Raw genomic sequence first — 16,430 nt, 5'->3', positions numbered from 1 at the left:
AGGAATGTAGGTACAGACTGTCCCAAGTAATGTCGGTTACATTAATAAACTTTTTTTTTTTCTAAATTAACTAGAACGTTGTAATTCCTTTCAGAAGGAACTAAACTAAATCCCGTCTGTGTTGTTGTCCTGATTTGAGCATAAGTAGTGATGGAAAAGTGCATCAGATTGGACCTCTCTAAGCTTAGGCAGGTTTGCTGTGCCCAAACTGCATTCGCTACTCCATGACATGCTGTGTGGTTGTATAAATTAATGCTGGGGAAAAAAATAATAGTAAACACAGATGTGAATTAGGAATAAATGCTATAAATTAGGTATTTCTGTTTATTGAGGCACTTGATAATATTTCTTACTTAAGTACTTCTGGGGTTTTTTGTGGCTATGTGGTGTGTTAATTTAATGCTGAACTGCTCATTTTTAATTTTTCTTTCCTTGACTTACTTTTGAAGAGAGAGGAGAAAAGCTTATAATATGGAATAGGTTATTGAGTCCTCCTAAAATGCTCACAATGATTGTGTATAAAGCCAAAGTGAAAGGTGATGGAATAAAGCTCTATGCTTTTTAAGTAAATACAGTAAATTTAAACCTGATCTCTATGCAGGGTCTTAATAATTTATGGTTTTAAAATCCAAAAGAATTTTTGGAGGCTAGTATGGTGGGAAGGAAATGGATATTCCAAAAAATATTCCAATCTTCTATTTAAGAGAGACTCTGAGCAATATCTTTTGTAACCAATGTTAACTTGCAACCAGTTAGTGGTTTAAAGTTGAAATGTATACTTGCTCTTCTATAAAGCCATATTTCATTTGCATTCAGTGCTATGAATCTTGACAAATTTGAGAAGAGTCCAAGGGAAATTTTTCATCCTGAGATACAAAAGGTAGGAGGCGATTTCATTTTTTGCTTGTTTTTCTTTATTAATTTCTGGAAATAAAAGTCATTAAGTGTAAATGCTACTAGTTTGTTTCCGTTGATAACAGGATACTAACAATGAGTAGTGTTACATGATAATACAAAGCAAAGTGTGTTTATCAGTTAAACTGGACATTTCAAACAAAACTTAAATATATAAGGATGTTACAGTTTTATTTGTGTTAATACTAGTGTACTGAATGTATTGTTTTGTTTACAGGATTTATTGGTTCTTGAAGAGCAAGAGGTAAATGTAACCTTACAACTCCTAGCTCACAGACCTGTTCAACAAATACAGTTTTGTATTTGAAATACTTGCACTGACATCATTATGACAACTTAGAAATTAGTTACTTATTGCAGTAAAAAAATGTAGTATTTCTTTGCAATGTATAAGAAAAAAATTTAAGCACCAACTTAATATATCATATTAATCACAAAATTAGTATGTAATAAAATTCATGATCTATAATCAAAGGTAAATTATTAGGTATCTGCTACTTGTGCATATAATGGAGTTGTTATGAAATGTATAACCCCATGTATGGGATGTATACAAAGGTACACTTATGAAAGTCTGTTGAGAATACAGGTATTTTTGTTACTTTATCATGTAATATTTGGTTTTATTTCTCAGGGATCGGTGAATTTTAAATTTGGAGTCCTGTATGCTAAGGATGGGCAGCTTACAGATGATGAAATGTTCAGCAATGGTGAGTTTTTCACCTTTTTCTTCTTTTATTCATCCGAATATAAGAGTGCCTACACATGGAAGCCAGAAAGAAGGTGATGGTTCTGTGAACAGTAGTTGTTAGGTTTTCATGTTGTATTGGGTGAAAAAGTGTAGTGCAGAATCTTCTATTTCTATAAAAGGTTGCTGTAGGAAACCTACTGTTACATCTTAGAAGATACTGAAAGTTCTTTTCTCGAAAGAAACTGTACAAGCTAAGATTTAGAAAAAGGATACAGTTGAAGGAGGTGACTCATGTTACCAGTGAAGAATCAGTGTTTATAGTTCTTTTACATTTTTGCAGCCCAATCAATCCTTCTATGCACTAGGATAGTGTCTTGGAGTTAGCAAAGAGGTCACTGTTTAATGTAACATACTGATGCCTGTTCTGCAAGACTGCAATTCTGTTTCTGTAAAGGTAGAAGCCTTGGAAGACATGAGGCGAAAGTAATTCAGCTGAAACTTTGGTCCTTGTGTCTTGGGAGCAGGACCTCTTTCTGTGTTTTTACTACTTTTTATAGATGTCCTGTTACTACAAGTGCTCTTCTATCCCCTTCCATATGTAGAAACCGGAAGTGAAAGCTTTCTGAGATTTTTGCATCTCTTGGGCGACACAATTATTTTGAAAGGCTGGACAGGTTACAGAGGAGGACTGGACATTAAAAGTAAGGAGGAAAAGTAAAAGGGGGCAGGAGGGGCCCTTGCAATATAAATGTTTTTGCTTAATGCACGCATGTATTTTATATATTATACAAATAATACAGTCCCAAAACAGACTTCCTCATGTGCATGCTTAATGCTCTGCTTCACCAGGAAAAAGTCAGGTTAGTTTAAATCACTGATAGGGAATACAGTTGAAGAAAAGTATTTATGTAACCTGTATTTTCAAGATGAATGGTTTCATTCTGCATTGGAATGGAGTGAAAAATAACCCGACATGTTATCTGCTTCATGAGAGTAGGGCATCATGGCTTAAGGAATCATTTGTGATTTCAGGAGGCTAGGTGAAGGATGTAATAGGATTTAAGTTAATAAATGTGCAGATTAGCTTGCAAACTTGGTTTGGACTCATGTAAAACATGCAGTGTGAACATTTTCTAAAATGGATCAGAAAAAAGGATAGCTAAAGAAGGCTTGATAGAAGGACCTGAATTATCTTTTTTTCCTTAAGAAACTTAACGGACTTACTGCTGATGAGAAAGTTATTTTCTGTTGCAGATGATACAACAGGAACCTGTTCCATCTATACAGTTTTCCAAGGGCATGAAATTATGTTCCATGTTTCAACCATGCTACCATATTCTAGAGAGAACAAGCAGCAGGTACATCCTTCTCTTTTTTTTTTTTTTTCACATTAATATTTTAGAAATGTAAGTTTGCTTTATTTTTGCTTTATTTTTTCCTCAACATTGTACCTCACGCTGAGAATTTTGTTATGTTTGTTAGAAGGTAACGCATCATATAATCTCCATTATGTTACAGAAGATACTTGTAAAGAAAGTAAAAATTGATTGACTGAGAAGTGATTCTCTTACTCAGATGAGTTGTAGAGCTTCACTGGTCCAACTGTTGCCTCAACCAATTTAGGAAGGTTTGAAACTTATGTGTAAATTATCAGAATATTTGTATCTGTAACACACAGCTTATACTCAGGAATTTGTGTAGCTTGAAGGCAATTCCCCATGCAGTTGTATTACTGGCAAGCTTTGTGCATTTGTTCTAAAGTGCTGATGTTTCTGTCTCACAGATTGACTAGGTGGGTTCTTGGGTATTTGTTCAAGTGTGCTGTCATCCATTAGTTGAACCTTTCTGTGGATTATATGATGAAAAAATACTTCATAAGCATATGCATTTACCTATACATCACACAACCATAATGATTACTTGTAAATTAGTTGTTTTGCTAATTTCTTATTTGAACAATAATTATTAGTATAATAATATAGTTAAATTATATAATTGTATTGCCCTTTTTTAATTTCCATGTCAGTTTTCTCAAGCTTTTGCCTTGGATTGATGGAGAGATCACAGCAGAAACCAGAAACCAATCAGAACATTTACTGTTTTTAAAGAATAACTCACCATCGTTTTTTTCCCCTGTAATTTCAAGTGGCAGATTTGCTTTTTTTGAATGCTAGGTGCTTCATACTCACGTTGTGAATATTAATTATGGAAACTAGTGCTTTATTACCATAAAAATATGCAATAGCCGCTATTTTACTTGCTTATTGACTTTAAACATATTGACCATAAGTTTTCTGTTTGCAGTTTGGGAATATTGTTTTACCATTCTGTCACAGAATTGTTAAGGTATTTTTTTATATCTTTTAAGTAATTGTGTCTGCCTTTTTTTTTTGCCTTTTTTTTTCTCCAGGTAGAAAGGAAGCGACATATTGGAAATGACATCGTCACTATTGTCTTTCAGGAAGGTGAAGAGTCTTCTCCGGCATTCAAGCCATCTATGATTCGCTCTCATTTTACACGTATCTTTTCCCTTATATTCTCTAGTGTTTTGTTTTTCTTTAAGATCAATATTATTTTTAATTCTACCCTAAGTCGTTTCTACATGCTGTTTATGGAAGTGAAAGCTAGTATAGAAAGGCAGTGGCGTTCTTGCATTCTTTACCTTCAACTGCTCGCCTAGGAGTCTCGAAGTCTGCCTCATATAACTTTTTTTATTTTGAACTGCTTAGAAGTTAAGGTCAAGGCAAGAATTTGATTTTTAAGTGATATTTGTATTGAAGGCATTTATTTTTCTCACAAAATAAATTTCGTATGTTTTCATAAAACATAAATTTGAAACAATATTTCTATTAGTGGTGTGAATTAATTTAGCATTAGCTACTGAATATTGCCTTTTAATGTTTAGATAGTATTTATTATAGGTATTTATGTATTTCAGATACATTTTTCTCATCTCTCTCAGAATATATACTATATATTCTCCATATTTTGGCAACCTGTGTTTTTCAAACTTTTGGTTGAAAACATTGTGAAGATAATGTGATTCCAAAAAACAGCTGCCAATCGCTTGGGATTATCATGGGGTCACACTAGTGACTCCTAGTCTGGCACGTCTAGGCTAGGTGGAATGGAATGAAGAAAAATGTGTGGAAACAAGAAAACTCTTATTTCTGTCTGTGCTCTGTTGCTGAGTTTTAAAAAATTATCACAAAGCTGACAACTTCTAAACCTAGTTCTCAGGCTGAATGACTGTAGTTAGAACTTTCTTGCTAGTTTCATCCATGGCTGGCCTTACTTTTTAGATGAAAGCTGTTTGTATTAACCTCTCTTACTCTAAATGGAAGAAGTGACTAGAACAAGAAGAATTCCACAATTTAAAAATAAATCTTTAGATATCGGAGGAACCTAAATAATGCTAATAAGTAATGTTTACTAAGTCAATGTACCTCTGTGTCAGTGTCTGCATTAGTAAAAAAGGAATAATTCTTCCCTTATTGCTGTTATGAGCACTTGTTATGATGTAATTGAAAGACCCCAGTCTTTTCAATTTTTGACAAATTTTTTGAGGTTCAGCTGTGTGTGGTGTCATAATGAGTCGGAAGGGCAGATGTGCCTTAAATCCATAAGAATGTGTTATCATTTAGGTAATTTTAAGTAATCCACAGCTGGTCAATGGAGTCATATTGCCATCCTGGTATTTTCATTTGAACAGTAGTCAAGGATAAAGGTGTCTGCAAGAAAACTGGGGCCTGACACTGATCTGTGTCGCATGTGGTGAATCTCAAAGCTCATTGAATCTGTACTAGAGCTTAGTACTTACTTTCTTAAAGACTGTAGTACCCCTTTTTTGTTACTTTTGCAATGGGAAAAATTAACATACAGATATCCCACCGTGTAATCCTATACAGCAGTGGTAGCTGCTGTAAGGGTTTGCCATGTGTCGTCTGTGGGTTAGGACTGAGTTACCCAAGTAGAAGCATCCAGCACCAATTTAGGTGTCCCAGCATACTTGAAACGTCTGTACAGGTCTGGCAGATATGACTCTGGGCCTACAGGAGATCTGTGCCTCTTTTGGAACAGCAGCTGAAGACAAGGCAATATACTCTCACAAGCATCTTAAATAGCACTGGATGCTTAGGTTGAAATAATTTAATGCCATTTGAAGTCTTCTTTTATTGTGCAGTCTCCGATAGTAATTATCATAGCTGTTGACAAAGGTCTCTTTGTTCTACCTGGAACAAGCCCATACAGCCAATGCAGTTATTCAGACTTACACTTTCTTTGACACCGTTTATAAGGACTGAAAACTTAGAGATAGTGTTAAGGAAATCTGTAAAAGCAAGAAGCCTTTAACTGATTCTGTAGAAGTATCTTGCAAAGCAACCATAAAGATTTCTTTGACTTTTTGGCTAGATTTGCCTGAAGTTATGAATCAAGACTGGTAATACCATTTTTTTATCAATTGGAAGAATGTTTAATTACAAGTCTATGAAATACACACAAACCACAGAATGATATGGCACGTTTTACACTTACATAGTGGCAAGAAGTCAGTACACGAGGTACTAGCTCAATTTTTAAAATGATGGAACAAAGAATTTTGTATGGGGCCTTTAAAAATGGTAAAATGTGCATAGTCTAGAATATTTTATATATTTACTTTAATAGATTTTACCTTAATTAAATCTGTGATCTGCTGTATGAAAAAAAAAGTGTATTAAAATATATGTGAGCTTCATTACTACTGGATTAACTTCCTTAACTACATGGCAGATATTTTTGCCTTAGTGAGATATAATAAGCAGAATGACAGTTACAGGTAGGTGCTGATTGTAACAAAGAACTTCACACTTACTTTCCGATGATTTAGATATAATGGGAAAAGGTTTTGTATTGTCCACCTGTCTACATGTCAAGAAGTCAAATAAATTTGCAAAATTAAAAAGCAATATGGTCCTGGATGCAAATGGCTATAAACTGGCTTTGAATAAGTTACATGGGTCTGACCATCAGAAAAATGAATTTCTGGAGCAGGCATAAGCTAAGGGAGCAAAACAAAACTACTTTTTAGATTAAATGTAACAGAATGATGGAAGATATGCCAGGAACATTTGGACCTGTGAGATCAATGACATGGTTAATTACATGTATGATGAAAGTTATTGAGATGTGATGTGACAATCATGGACTGCAGATCTTTATAGGTTGGGATTCAGTTGTAGCTAAGTAAAGAAGCTCAGTTTTAGGGCTTTTACTAGAGTGCTTGGACAGATGGACATCACATACTTAAAGCCTAGTGAAATTTTGCTGGTAAATTGTGTTATTCATCTGTGTTTCACTTAGCCTTGGAACTCTTACATTTGGAGGCATATGCTGTCCCACTCTGAACCTGATAGGTCTCACCAGAATCTGGAAAGTAAGGATTTTTGGAGCCTCGTGCTTAGGCTTCAATGAACAAAGTGGCTTTAACCAAATAGTTAATCCCAAATGTCATTTTGAGATTAATGGTGAGATGCCTGGCATATCTGTCAGTCTTGAAAAAGCAGAGAAGCAGTGGGATGTCATTGTTCCAGCCCATGGGAGAGATTCACCTTGGGCTTGAACCTCATAAGCAGTTTAGAGAAGTAGGAGACCCACCCTTTAGCTAACAGTGCATGCTGCAGTCCTCAGTAAAGGACATAGACTTAGCACTGTTATTTCTGCTTTAAAAAGAACTAGCAATGTCTGTAGTGATCCCACTTCTACTGAAAGTATGCTCTGTCGTTTACTGCTTAGACTAGTTCAAAATGAAATGGGAGAATTTTGTTCTCTTTGGATATGCATCTTAGGAGGGAGAATTTTGTTCTCTTTGGATATGCATCTCCTGAGTATTGGTTAGGTTTGAAATCACTGCTAGCTCAGGTGCTTAATTCAGTCATGGCTAAAAAATTTACATTAGCAAGCCTAAATGCTTGCTTTATCCAGCACTAAAAAGGAAATTTCAGGGCATTAACCTAAAATCATGCCTCAAACTGGAATCTGTATATGTGTGTATGTCTACAACCCTCAAGGCTAAAAACTTTGCAAGATGGAAGGGGGAAAGTTAGGCTTTGAATGCAGATTTCTAACAGCTGTGTGAGCCTGCATGACATTACTTAATATTTAGCAAAATTTTAAACAGTTTGCAAATCATTCAGCCCAACATTTGCAAGATGAAGCCCAGGGTTGACAGCACTGGTCTGTGATCCTTTGATGTGAACTAGTAGTTAGCTTGTAATGGAAAGAAAAAAGCAGAACTTGGAAATAGCTTCCAGGAAAACTGGGTCCTTCAGTAGAGTAGTTTTTCCTCCTTCTTCCTTGACAATTCTGTAAATCTGAAAGAGGCCAGCATTATCCTTGGAACTGATCACCTGACACTCATCCTTTTTTTGAACAACCAGTATACCTTTGTCAGTTAAAAAATACAGACCAAGTGTAGAAGGCATTCTTTTAGCCTCACCCTCAATGCATAATACAGACTCCTGATGCCAGCCTTGATCCATGCCTGCAGAGGCTGCTGCTTGCATCCAATCATGTGGTGCCTGCCATTCCAACATCTGTAAATTCTGGCTTGCTTTGGAAGTTTTTTTAAACTTCATAGACTGAGCAATATTCATAGTAATCTAAGAATCTGCTCTTCTTGCTGCAATATAAGTTACTGGATCTTTTTGTATCTCAAGATAGAGGATTGACTAAGCCTTCTTGCCTAACTGCAAAATTTGATCATTTGCTTCAAGAGTTTGGTGCTTTTTGTGCAACTGCAGCTCCATCTGGTCATTTATGAATGTTACTGGAAGTAATCTGCAGTGCAAATGTGGAAATCCACAAGAATGTGAATATGAGAAGAAAATGGATCAATCTTAACTAAATTTCTTCTAGGAAGCTCCTGTCTTATGTTTATCTTTGGCTTCTTTAATATTTGGAAGTCTTTATTTTGGGGCATGCTGGAGGAAAAGGTTCATACCATCCATGTTCTTGAAGGGGAGTATGAGACAAAGCAGGTATATGCTAAATAGGTAAGGAGTTGAAAGTCTACAAACTTGGGTGCTTAAGGTGCATGTATATCCACAGGGAGGATATGTATAGGGACAAGTACATCTCAAAAGTATTTTTATTTAGAAATAACTTTCAAAATAGCTAAGACACTTTTATCTGGATTCAATAAAATTAGAGAAATATATATTGCTGTCTTTCTCCAGCATGCCATTAAGTCTGTCTCCAGACAACAATCCAACAGCATGATACATCAGTTTGCATATGTGGGTTTTTTGCCCCCTCTTCCTGTTTATAACTGAAGTTTCTTTTAGAAAATGTCAGTAGTGCAGTTAAAAAAAGGAGCAGCTTTATTTTGCTCTTACTATTTTGCGAGCACCTTCTTGGGTGGGTTGGTTGTTTCCAATTGAGTGTCCCCATAGATTCTGCTTTTCAAAATTCTCAAGTTTGTGAGAGGCACAAAACATGTTTGTTAATACAATGTTCAATTAAAGTTCAGTTACTTATTTTCTTCTTGTATTGGAGCAGAAATCCTGGCATACATCCCTCATTAGCCTTTAAGAAGTGAATGTTGTCCTAATTGTAAGCTAATAGTTGGTAGATGAGCTAGCCATGGTAAATAAGATAAATTTGTCTCTCTTATGCTGAATAATTGACTTTCTTTACTACATCAGTTGCTCTTATTCCCTAGTTGCTTAATTTTGCCAGTCTTAACACATCTTCCATTAATGTGTACCATGCAGTATGTGGCAGGCTTAATACATTATTTTATATTTCAGCTAGGCCTAATTTAATTTAGTTCTGTCTCTTCACCTTAGACCCACATGAGACTCTTGTTCCATTTGTTATTTTTTTGTGAAGATGGTCTTCCAAGTGGCAAAAATTTCAGTCAAAGAAATAGGAGATACTCTGGGCTTTTTCATATGTGATGCCACTGTGAGGCCTGAAACTGAATTTCTACTTAGAATGACTTTCTATTTGGTGTGACTCAAGAAGTCCAGTGTTTTGATCAGTTTTGTGGTTTTCCCCGTCTTAACTCATTCTGCTTTAGCCAAGAAACATTTCACACTCTACGTAGTGATACGTAGTGATAAATTACTATCTTTTTTCCTGAATGGGAAAAGATAGCCATTGGGCATCTCTGAAATTGTGTCTGTGAAGCCAGTAAAATCTGTGAAGCCAGTATTAGCATAACCAATAACCATGAAAATGTGATAGTGCATTTCAGATTGGATGGACAGTTTCTAAGCTTTCATGAAACTAGACTGGATGAATCCATATCAATCCATATAACTCCGTAATGGTCAATCACTGCTGGTTTTTTTAGCAAGCAAATTCTGACTGGTTTGTATAACAGTAAAGATGAGTTGAATCTATAATTTTACCACTTAATTTGCTGCGACTCATGTCAGCTGCTCATGCCACTTGGAAGATCTTTGACTGCTATCTTACAGTGGAGAAAATTGTGCAGACTGTAACTTGAAGTACCAAGGAATGATTATTTACCTTAAAGACGTTGCAGCTTGCTGAGCATGTTGTATACACAGTTTTTGTACCTGCCATTCATTCTTGCTATGCCAGATTCCTTATGGATCAAAAGAACTTGGCAGGTCCAGCTGTCATGGAAGTAATTCTACCCCTTTCTTTCTCAGTGAAAATGAAATTGCTGTTTCCGAGGTACAAATTCAGCTCTAGTAAGCCATTGTTATTCAGAAAGAATCAAGCTATTTAATGCATATAGTGAATGTATTGGTAAGGTGCAAATCTCTTAGGAGAAAATATTTTGTAGGCAAATAACTAATCTTTTACAGAATATGACTTTCAATGTAGACAAAGATTTGTTCTTTGAATAGGCTGAAAATATTTTCAGAAGAAAGTGTTCCTCTCTTTGGGCCTCCCCTTCCATCACCACCCGTATTTACAAATCACCAGGAATTCAGGGATTTTGTGTTAGTGAAATGTAAGTAAGTTTTTTGTGTTGTTGTTGTTGTTTTTTTCCTAGAAACACTTTAAAATAAGTGCTTTAATAAATTGAAATTATTGATGCTTAAAATGTAAACACATTTTCTTGTGTATGCTTCTGTTCTATATAGAATTCTTGTTCAAATCTGTAGCATAGGCAGGATGACAGTTCCACTCAGATTAACAAAAAAACTGAATTTCCATGTGATTATGCTTCTTCTCAGGCTACTAGATACAAACTGTCTTTTACATTTGCAGAATGTGCAGCCATGTTTAGCTTTGCATTTTCTTAAGGGACTTTGAGACCTGAAAAAATTGATAATGCTGTTAAGTATTTAGTAATAGAAGGTGTTAGGTTAGCAGCTCAGAAAACCTGAAGATGCTTTTCTGAAACCTGTAAGCTTTTCTGAATGCATGCTGTATAGGTGCCTTTCAGCACTCTTAAGAACTTTTTAATTGTGTAATGATTCAGTTCCGATTTTCATTGATCTTCTAAATCAGCAAGAAAGGAATCTGTGAGAACTGATCATTATGATGACAATTAGATTCTTATCTGATAGGAACTTGACTAATAACTCATTTTGCAAATTTAATCAGTAAATTGATAAGCATTTTTTCTTTAATTTTTTTATTAAGTGGGAGGTTGTTAGTATGCCTTGTAGAAATCTCCTATTACTAATTTTTCTCATTTAAGCTTTAGGGATCATTATTCCCTAAAAAACATGCAAAAAGGAGGAACTCTAAATTACTAAGGGGAAAACAGGTATTTTTGTTCAGAGGCAAACTAGAGTCAGTGGAACCTGTCAAAGTTCATTTAAGTAATGTGTCTTCCATTCTGTAATATTTTAGTAATAAATGGGGAAAAAGCCACCTTGGAAACCCCAACGTTTTCTCAGAAACGTCAGCGCACTCTAGACATGCTGATCCGTTCTTTATACCAAGACCTGATGCCTGATCTACACAAGGTGAATGTAAGTTGGCAGCTTCTGCATGCCTTACTTGGGCTTTCCTTTTCTCACTAGCACATTTAATGTTCTGTTGCTTTACAAGACTGTATTGAGCATGGAATTGTATGCACTAGGCTAAATACCAATGTCATGTAACTTGTTTTACAGTTATATAAACATGGAGAGACAATCTTTTCAGAGTAGGACTCTTCATGCATTTATTTAAACCAGGAATGAAGAGAAATGTAACAATATCATGCTATGTATAAGCTTACCTGCAGCAAGGAAATAGGAAATTTAGGCTCTGCAAATACAGGTATTAATCTCATCACCATAAAACCTGCACTTACTAAGTTAACAATGTGTACATTTGGATAATTTTTACCTGCGAGTAGCAATGAGCTCTTCATTTTAGATGATGAAGACTTATTCTTAGGGTTATGCTTAACTAACAAAAAAGAAATAGTTCTAAAATTGGTGAGCTGCTGTTTTTTCCCTACTGTTTATTTCTTTTAGCTAAATAGATCTGCTTAAACTTTTTGATATATTAATGTCTGCAGTCTTTGTTCTGATTGATTAGAGCATGATAGTGCTAAACTATGACAAGTTGGAAAGTGAAGCACTCAAGATTTGAAAGAGTTGCTATTTCTGTTCTCTGAGAAATCATACAGTTGGATTGATAGGACAGGAATATATCAAAAAAAAAGACAGAAAATTTAAATAATACCACAGTAAGTTAACCTAGATTAAAAGATTCTGAAAACTTTTGTTCAGTTTAAAAAAGAAACATTTTCTGTTTTAGAACATGCTCAACAGAAGGTCCTTCAGTGATGTGTTACCAGAGTCCCCAAAATCAACACGGAAAAAAGAGGAAGCTCGGCAAGCAGAGTTTGTCCGACTTGGTCAGGTAGGGTCAATTTAAGAGGTATGCACCTGTGCTTACAAAGACTGCATCACCCCTTTTGTTAGAATTTTATTAGCTTGCAGGGTTATGTCAGGACTTAATGCAGTTCACCGTGATCAGAAATAGCTTTGTAGTATTGTATTAGTTTAAACTATGTTAAGGAAAAATATGAATAGAGGTTAGAAGAAATCACACCTTAGGATCAAACCTAAAAGACTTTTCCCTACTTCATGCAGCAGATCTTTCTGCTTCCAAGCCAAAGAGTGATCTGTCTTTTTCTGTGCTTTGGAGAAACATAGCTTTTCATAGACTTTCTCTATTTGTTTTATTAAGATTGAATTTCTTAGGAAATTAGGAATTTTTACCCTACTTTAGCCAGGAATAAGTTTCAACAGTCTTTCTGCTAAATCAGAGGTTGCCATATGTCTTTGAACATTACCAGGTGCTGACTTCAATTTCCTATGGGCTTATTTGATTCAGTTTGATTCAGTGAGGAGTAGAGCCTCCTGATGATTTAGACAGTCTGGTTTGGTCTGAAAGTTGATTGCAGCAGAAGAAAATAAAGTGTCTATGCTCATCAGTTTTTCCTGTGCCTTTCCACTTGTCTCTTCTTCATCTTGGTCTGGTGACAGGATTCTGCTGGTTATCTTAAGAATGCTTCTTTTCTGAGCTAATTTAACCCAGCAGGAGTTAACAGAGCAGGAAACCAATAAAAAATAAAAAAAGAAAAACCCTAAAGAAAACCCATCACCATGATGATGTTAGTAAGCTAAGGTGTAGAAGAGTCTGAGAAGATCCAGGTCTGGTTAAAGGTAGAGAATGGAGTTAGGTGGTTAAGAGCGGTGCAAAAATCTCAGGGCTATTAAAGCCTGAATTGGCAGGGCTGCAAAGTCTGCTCGACTATGCTTTACCCACCCTTTCCCCAAAGACCTTGAAACAGCTAGTAAAAAAAAAAAAAAAGTATGTCTGTATTACTCATACGGAAGTAACCAATGATTTATTCCCCAAGTTTACAAATTATTTTGCAGAAGTTGCAGAAAAACATGGTTATTGAAAGTATAGAAGCCTTATAGGTGTGATCCCCTCCACCCTCCTAAGTTAAACGCTGATAAATTACTCATGTAACACATCTAGTTGAAACTCATTTCTTAAACAAGATTTCCATCCCCAGCATGGTCTTCACTGAGGGGAAACCTAATACCTGGGTTAAAAATTCATCGAGACCTGTATGTTTGTGTTTTTCTCAGAGGTTCTTTTCACACATCTTTCTCTTCCCTAAAATAACTTCTCAGTAAGATGTTTTAGGCTTGAACACATTTCAACATGCCTTCCAAGTAGCTCTTAATTGTTCTTGCCAAACTCTATGAATGCGCCTGTCCCTTAATTTTTTTGATGGTAAACAAAACTCAATGATGGCTGCTTCAGCAATATTTATTTATTATTTATATATTATCAAGGTGATCCCTACTGACTGGTGAAATAAAAATGTTAGTGCAATGAAGTATTTAATGCTTGTCTGTAAGGTGATAGGCGTATTTAATGCAGATGTGCAAATGGTGCGTGCAGCTGATTGCTGCCATTTCACAGAGACCATGCATGATGGTGGGCAAACTTCAGGGCAGTAAAATCGGTTTAGGTAACTTTGCAATGAAGAATACTGTGGCAATTCCATGTGTTACCACTTTATCATAATCATAATCACAGAATGGTTTGAGTTGGAAGGGGCCTTAAAAATTATCTAGTTCCAACCCCCCTACATGGACAGCAACACCTCCCATTAGACCAGGTTGCTCCAAGCCCCATCCAACCTGGCCTTGAACACTTCCAGGGATGGGCCTTCCGCAGCCTCTCTGGGCAGCCTGATCCAGTGTCTCACCACCCTCACACTAAAGGATTTCCTCCTAATGTCTGACCTAAATCTGCCCTCTTCCAGTTTTGATCCATTCCCCTTTGTCTTCCCACTCTCTCCCCATGTAAAAAGTCCCTCCCCAGATTTCCTGGAGCCCCTTCAGGCACTGGAAGGTGCTCTACAGTCTCCCTGGAGCCTTCTCTTCTCCAGGCTGAACAGCCCCAACTTAGCCCATTCTCATAGGAGCGATGCCTCAGCCCTCGGATCATCTTCGTGGCCCTTCCCTGGACTTTCTCCAGGAGCTTCATGTCCTTCTTATGTTGGAGGCTCCAGAGTTAAACACAGTACTCCAGGGTTAGCAGTGTTGGTATATAGAATACTTTAAACAAGACTTACTGTGTATCTCACTGAAACTATACTCATATAGTATTTCTCCAGAGTTCTTTCAGAATCAGCTCACTTATAGTTACTTCTAGTTGAAGAATTTGTCAGACTGTTGACTGTGTGTCCTTGGCACCTGTGGCAAAGTATATATATCGTTTGATTTGGTGGTTTGTTACAAAGTTTTGCAAGTGAAAGGCCAGCTTGTATCATTGGTCAAAGGACCCTCTATGCAGATAGCTTATGGAATGAATTGTGTAGATTACTAGCTTCTACGCCTTGAGGTGGAGGCTTTTCTGATTTTGAGTTTCCGTTAAACAAAACCCCCCAAAATTGCACTAGCCTATGTTTTGGCTGAGATGATCTTCAGGAGCCCCCTAATGATTCATGGAGACTTTGTTCAGGATATACAGAGGCCTGCTTCTTTCCTAATTTCTTAAAATATTATAGGAATTTCAAACTGGAGTTGTTTTGTAGTCCTAAGTTGTCCTTTCTTTGTAGTCTTTGGTTATTGCTGACAAAAACTCAATTTAAATAAAACATCTGTTTTTATTAGGCATTGAAATTGAAAACCACTGTGAAAGGGGATGCCGCAGCTAATGTGGCAACTACAAGTTTTGGTAAAAAGGAGGTGAGTGAACCTACCTGTCTGAGGAGAACTATGAAAAAAATTAATGCTGTTGGGTATGGCACTGCCTATCAGTTCTGCATACTGTTCATTTACTTTTTAATTAGATACTGTAGCACTAAAGATGAAATGTATAGTGTCAAAGTGATTCTGCAGCCAATATCAAATTATTAAAGGGCAAGCTTGGGGGCAGAAACATTTCTCAAGTAAAAGCAGATGTGGGTATTTTTATATTTGAGAATATTTTATAAAAATGCCATTTTCCATACATAGTCATCTTTTATTTTAACTCTTGCATCAAGCTTGAAACAAAATTCAGTTGTGGTTTTATTTCCTGTAGTACCAGATTGTGTTCAAGGGCATTAGGGAGTGAAAGATGCAAACCACACTCTTCTGCATGCATATTATATATAGAAGCTTCAGGAGCACTTCTAGAATTTCAGAGACTTCAGGTAATACTTAAACTGGGGAGAAAAGGCAGCCTGTGGGAGGTAAGTACAGAGAACACATGACAAAAGAACAATTTGGCAGAAAGGCAGTTTTAACTGTACCATGTACTAATGACTAAACATTACAACTGCACCATAAACTGTAAGCAAATTGCATATGCATGGTGATACATGTTTCCAGTCACCAGGGGTTTCTTAAAATAAAATACATAACGAGTATTTCCAGGATTGCACTAAGTATCAGCTGCATGTCTTTTAATTCCAGTGTTTCAGGAATCTCTCTTACTAGTCTCCAAATCCAATTAATAGGGAGAGTATTTCCTCTGCAAGAAAACTCACTAAATTTTTATATTTAAAATTAAAAATACATACTGTTTGGAAGTGTATTCTTCCAGAAGCATTTACATGTTATTACTTGACATTGACCATCACAATCTGTGTCTGTATGATCTGTATTTCCTAGTGTACTTAATATGTATCCCTTATGTTACTTCATAGCCTTGGGAGTCTCAGTCTTTCTGCAGTAATTTTCTTCATGAGGTGGTCTGTGCAGATTCTTGGGGCCAGTCCTTGCTTGTTTCTACAGATGCTGGCATCTTGTTATTAGATGGTTAGTAAATGATCCAGTGTTTTGTGTCAATGTTTATGTATCTGACCATTTTCTTGAAAATGTATAAGCACTGTTCAGGTGTT

At 36.1% G+C, this 16,430-nt stretch overlaps 1 protein-coding gene across 1 annotated transcript in view; it reads left to right on the top strand.

Moving 5' to 3' along the window:
* Positions 1–16,430, top strand: part of GARNL3 (GTPase activating Rap/RanGAP domain-like 3) — a 44,472-nt gene that overhangs the window by 16,503 nt on the left and 11,539 nt on the right. Inside the window, exons 8-19 of the mRNA XM_009998919.1 lie at positions 817–880; positions 1,133–1,159; positions 1,550–1,625; positions 2,209–2,307; positions 2,861–2,964; positions 4,017–4,125; positions 6,380–6,425; positions 10,471–10,577; positions 11,429–11,544; positions 12,329–12,433; positions 15,217–15,291; positions 16,236–16,347. Coding sequence (XP_009997221.1) covers positions 817–880; positions 1,133–1,159; positions 1,550–1,625; positions 2,209–2,307; positions 2,861–2,964; positions 4,017–4,125; positions 6,380–6,425; positions 10,471–10,577; positions 11,429–11,544; positions 12,329–12,433; positions 15,217–15,291; positions 16,236–16,347 — 1,040 coding nt within the window. The remainder of the gene's footprint in view (positions 1–816; positions 881–1,132; positions 1,160–1,549; positions 1,626–2,208; positions 2,308–2,860; positions 2,965–4,016; positions 4,126–6,379; positions 6,426–10,470; positions 10,578–11,428; positions 11,545–12,328; positions 12,434–15,216; positions 15,292–16,235; positions 16,348–16,430) is intronic.

This window comes from Chaetura pelagica, unplaced genomic scaffold (genome assembly GCF_000747805.2).
Source record: "Chaetura pelagica isolate M959 unplaced genomic scaffold, ChaPel_1.0 scaffold405, whole genome shotgun sequence".
In the NCBI taxonomy this organism is placed as follows: Eukaryota; Metazoa; Chordata; class Aves; order Apodiformes; family Apodidae; genus Chaetura; species Chaetura pelagica.
Note: the sequence above shows the minus strand (reverse complement) of the source record. Positions and strands in the feature narration are given on the sequence as shown.